Raw genomic sequence first — 5,192 nt, 5'->3', positions numbered from 1 at the left:
CTGCCAGCTCTGAAGGTGACTCAGGTGTTTGGTTTCGTTTGGAATGAATGGAATGGGATTTACTCCCTTTGCTTGGAAGGTTCTCACAGTGAAAGCACATGTGTGATTCTGTTTTGGAGGGAATCTGGGGTGGTATTCCCAGATGGGAAATTAGTCTGCAGCTGAGGAGTGGGAAAACACCTAGAGCAGTGTTTGAGGATGGGAAAAGGAAGAGAACGCCATGATGTTCAGCACGCAGGAGTAAGCCGGTTGTGTCCTGCTGATTATGGCACAGCCACCTCACTTTGCTCTAGACAGACCCTTATTATAAATTCTGCATCACTGCTGCTAGACATAAGAGGTACAAATCATCTGTCTCTGGCTGTAATTCTGTTGTAATTGCAAGGGGTGGCAGAGTTGTTGACAACTGGCTCTTCTAAGACTTATGGGACCCAACAAGGGTTGGGATTAAGCTGTCTCCTGTTAGAGACTAGCTCTTACTGGTTATATCCATAGTTCTGATGATTATGCCATAGCTCTGAGGCAGCTGCAAGGACAAGAAACCTGCTAGGTTAGTAGTGCACTGTGTACATTGGTTCTGTGATGCTCTTTCTGTAGGTGGTAGAAAGAAGCACTCCCTGTGGAGAGTCCAGAATTGGCTCAATGCCTCAGTTTGTGGCCACACTCCCCACCCGAAAGCCACACAAAGGGGACTTCTGTTAATTATGGATGCTTCTGGTTTAATCTGTTTCATGGAGATACATGAGATAGAAAAAAAAATCCAACAACACAGTTGGAAGTGGTTGAAAGGTTTTAATCTCAGGTGTAGCTCCTTTAAGTCATCTACTTCCAGATCCTCTGTCTTTCTTCCCATTCAGATGAAAGTAAGACAATAGTATTAGGGTCTCCTGCTGGCACGGAAGTCCTACTCAAGCTGTAGCTGTTGTCCTCTTTGACACTGCAGCTTACTTGATTTCATGAGTAGAAGGGCTTCAGGCTCGCAGCTCTGCAGGAGTATCTGGCTGCCTGGATGGATGGCTTACTTTGAATGCCTCTAACTCCAGGAGAGCTTTGTTTATTCTGGTTATTGTGGGATACGGACCCATGTCCACTTTGAATCTGCAAAAGGCAAAGAATTTGTGAAGTACTCTTGGGTCAGGCAGCAGTGAGCAGAAGGGTAGAACAGTGTGCTGTGCCTGCCCAGCATGGGAGAATCTCACAGGCTGGGGTATTTTCGCATTAAGAGAAAAGGTTCATCCTTGTAGGTTTAAAAACAAATGCTAGAAGAAAAGTTAGCTAGTTCCTCTGTCTTCACTTTTACATAGTGTGCAGCACAGTGTAAGAAGGCACTGTGCTTTTCTGGGAAATTGTGCAGCCACTACTTGCACAGATTTAAGGCTTTCAACAAATAGTCAGATTAACCTTTTCCCCTTGTGTACAGTGTAAACATAGGGCAAACAGGGAGAGAGGATGTGCATTTCAGGCAACCTTGGTTTTTCTAAGGACATAGATCAGTTTTCCTCCAGGGACCTCTGAGAAGAGAGCCCAGCTCCTTACTCTCAAGAGCTTCCAAAAGAGAGAGTATTTATGACATGCAAAGAAGAATACATAACTGACTAAGACAGGTAGAAGGGATGTTTTCCCAAGAAGAAGCAGCAGAAGGTGAACTCTGACAGCCCAGCACCAGGAGTAGGTGCCCTTGAAAAGCACTTCAAGCTTAGCATTACTTACCTTTCAGCATTGGCAACTTGAGGCACCAAGCACAGATCAGCCATGGAAACCTGCAAATGTAGCAGAGAAAAGGGGTCAGAGTAACTTGGAGCCTGTCCCATCACACTTCGCTGTGGTGGCAGGCTTTAACAGCAGGATAGAAATAATTTTATCAGCCATTACAGAGGACCTGTCACAACATTCCCATTCTTTAATCCAGCATAAATAATATAACAGTAGTTCAGGGAAAGGATCTTCATAGGCATCACTAGTAGAAGAAGCCATCAGCCTTCAGGGAGCTTAATATTTACCAGCTGATTATCGTGACCTCAAGGGGACTGTGTTTCTATAGCAACTGCCTCTAAGAAAACAAGTCTGCTGGCAAGCTGCAGAGGGAAGGGGGAGTTTGCATGGCTGGGAAAAGATTGATAGATTTTGCTTCTTTGCATTGTAGGAGTATCAAGCATCTCTTGCCAGTGTCAAGACCTGATACGCGATAAGGGCTTGTTACACAGCCTCAGGGACTTGCACTCTGAAAAGAAGGCTCAAGGACTGTATATCTAGCTGCCTATCCACCTAGAAGCAGCTGTCCCAACCCCATTCACCAGGTCAAAAAGCTCTGGGTCCCTCTCAGAGCACACATTATTCTCCAGTGTAAGATCTCATAAATAGCCTTGGCCCACCAAGGGCTCCAGTTCTGTAAGGCTCTGACTGGACAATTCTCTGCATCACAGGTTATTGCATGAACCTTCCTTTTTGGCAGGCTTTTATAAAGAAGATCCAATTGCCTGCCAAAAAGGGCTACTAAATAGAAGAGGCCTGAGTGGCCTCTGGCTTGGTAAAGGTCTGAAGAGCTTGTCTGTGAGCTCTCTGAAGTCTGTCCATGGTAAATTTAGATGAACACAGCAGGAAAATACAGTACAACTTCATTAAAGGTTCTACAGAACAGAGATAAGAACTGAACTTGTGTGTCTTGAGCCAAGCTTTGCCCCTGTGTCAGGACACTCTGAACTCCAAATCTCTTAAAGATGATATATATGTCATTTGTTTCTACATCCTTTAGTAGCAGCAAGATCCTAGATACAGCTGCAGAACCTGGCCATCAGCAGGTTTCAGGCAGGGACAAGTAAACATCTCTAACTATCTGCAAGTCAGTAACGGCCTAAGTAGGATCCATGCAGCTGTTTCTCTTAAGGTGAAGGCACTGCATGTAACTCCAGGCACAAGATGGGGTTGAGCTGTGTCTCTACAACTAATTTCCTTTCCTATTTTATGGAATATACTGGGGTTTTCAGTTCTCCAATGGTACACAACACTCTCTCAGATACTTACTTCATCCCCCACACAGTAGCGCCCAGCAGTGTGCTGCAGAATCTGCTCCAGTGCTGCCAAGAGAGGTGGTACACTGGAGTGAGGCACTGGAATTTCATTTGAAATGGACACCAAAGACCTCTTAGAGATGCAATTATGAACAAAGGCATTTTGACCCTGAGCTGAGTCTGAGAAAAGAGCAATTTGGGACAGAACCTAGAAGGAACAGAAATCCTACAACAGTGTAGCTATATAAAAGGCCCTTCACCTTTCTGGGACCCAAAGCAATGCACCTGAAATACTAAAAGGACAACGTAGAGATGTGTGAGAGTGGGGAAGGGAAAAATGCAAGGGTTCAGTCAGTTTGTGTCTGTCCAGAAGTGAAGATGGGCCTGCCATTCCAGCACATGGAGGAAAGGGTTTTGAGGAAACAAAAAGCACTTTATTTCTCTCAAGGAGGTAAAGAAATACTGTCCTAGGTTCTGTGGGAGTTTGCCATGAGATGTAGTCTGTCTGATGAGAAAAGCATATCAATACACTTCGGTAGAACTTTGAAGCAAAAGGTGTGTATTTGGAAGCAGCTGGGTGGAAAGGAGCATCATGCATGAGGGTGAACCAACTGCTTTGGGGTACAGGATGGCCTCAGGCTTTCCCTCTTCCATGCATAGCGGTAGAAGCACACTGCTGACAGTGTCTTTCCTCTGAGACCCTGGAGTGCTACCAGCTGAGCTCCCCAACACACCAGCACAGGGAGACTGTTCTGCTTGAGGAGGAAAGTAGGGCCCCAGCAACACAGGGTTTTGAAGGATTAGTCAAAGTGCTGATCACTTTGGCTGTGGGACACACCTTGGAAGCCAGACATGATGCAGTTCTGAGCCCATTCCATTTTTTGCTCCCCCATTTGTTTCAGGACACTCAGGTTCTGTGAAGGTAAGTGAGTTCCAGGTTAGATTTACCACTGCTGGCTGGATCATGCCTACTACCTCATGCAGTGAAGGAGACAAGAAGTAAGGAGGTGCCAAGCCTGAAGCTCCAGCCCAAGTTCAGCCTTCTGGGTCAGCACTGACCTTGCCCTCACAGAACCAATGCACCCTTCTCTCTCTCTCTCCTGGGACTGCCCTTCTGCAACAGCTACCAGGATATCCCTTTGCCCCTCTGCCTTTGGGATTACTCAGTTGTTGTCTTCCTAAAGCATACTAGACCCTGCAGTGAAGCTGTGTGAGTTCAGCTGTTTCTGGAAAGAACTCTGGGGTGCTATAGGATTTTCTTTATAGGAAATACTGCATTGTTGACATTGGCAGATCAGGAAGAGGCTAAGCAGAGATTTCATCTGCTGACACAGAGTCTTAAGGTCTTCCACTCTATTGGCTGGCAGCAATTTAAAAAGACTGAACTTTTCAGAGATACAGACTCCTGGAAACCCATCCTGGTTTTTCTTATTTGCATGGATATGACAAGGCGGTACCTGGAGTGGCTGAATACCAGACACAATGTGATCTGCGATCATTCGGACTTGGGCTCTCTTCTTCGGATCTTGGGGCAGGAGCCTGGGACTAGGACGGGTGTCTTCTAGGTAATGAATTATAGCTAGCTGTAACAAACCAAGGTTTAAGGGGAGGCTATTGCAGAGTCAAGGGAAAGTTCACATCCTGAGCAGGTAGGGAAGGGGAGCCAAGAGAATACAACAGGTTCTGAATTAAGTTAGTTACCAATCCAAGCCAAAGGTTATCCCCTTTGATGGTCTGCTTGGGACCTTGTCATTCAGCCCAGCTGCAACTTCCTGCAAACCCTGGCACAGCCATCTAAGGCAGACTACAAACTGCTCAGTGACAGGTGGAGCTATGAACCAAAGCTGAATTGAGCTTAAATCCTTGACAGCGTTCCCAGCAGAGTCTGTGTGCTACTTCTGCCCCCAAGTGGGACTCTTTATCACAAATGCCATCTCTTTTCCAGTGCACAGAAGAGAGCCTGGGGAAGAGATGGGGCAAAGCCACCCCCTCAAGACTGGCAGCAGGATGGAGGGAATGGTTACTAGGGATGTGGCTGGTAACTCACCGACTGAGAAAGGGTGATGCCATCAATTTTCAAGGCTGGGACTTGCTGCATTGGATTCATTGCCTTGAATTCAGCAGAAAACTGTGGAAACAAACCTGAGATTACTGAAACACGAAATTCTTCTTCCTTGTTTTCTT

At 46.1% G+C, this 5,192-nt stretch overlaps 1 protein-coding gene across 3 annotated transcripts in view; it reads right to left on the bottom strand.

The window, feature by feature from the left end:
- Nucleotides 1-879: 879 nt before the first annotated feature.
- Nucleotides 880-5,192, bottom strand: part of GSTZ1 (glutathione S-transferase zeta 1) — a 10,473-nt gene continuing 6,160 nt past the window's right edge. For all 3 annotated transcript variants that reach the window (XM_009993900.1, XM_009993901.1, XM_009993902.1), the window contains exons 4-9: nt 5,056-5,136; nt 4,466-4,591; nt 3,847-3,922; nt 3,022-3,074; nt 1,711-1,760; nt 880-1,098 (exon numbers count right to left, since the gene is read on the bottom strand). In XM_009993900.1, coding sequence (XP_009992202.1) covers nt 972-1,098; nt 1,711-1,760; nt 3,022-3,074; nt 3,847-3,922; nt 4,466-4,591; nt 5,056-5,136 — 513 coding nt within the window. In that variant the 3' untranslated portion in view covers nt 880-971. The remainder of the gene's footprint in view (nt 1,099-1,710; nt 1,761-3,021; nt 3,075-3,846; nt 3,923-4,465; nt 4,592-5,055; nt 5,137-5,192) is intronic.

This window comes from Chaetura pelagica, unplaced genomic scaffold (genome assembly GCF_000747805.2).
Source record: "Chaetura pelagica isolate M959 unplaced genomic scaffold, ChaPel_1.0 scaffold11, whole genome shotgun sequence".
Lineage (NCBI taxonomy): Eukaryota > Metazoa > Chordata > Aves > Apodiformes > Apodidae > Chaetura > Chaetura pelagica.
Note: the sequence above shows the minus strand (reverse complement) of the source record. Positions and strands in the feature narration are given on the sequence as shown.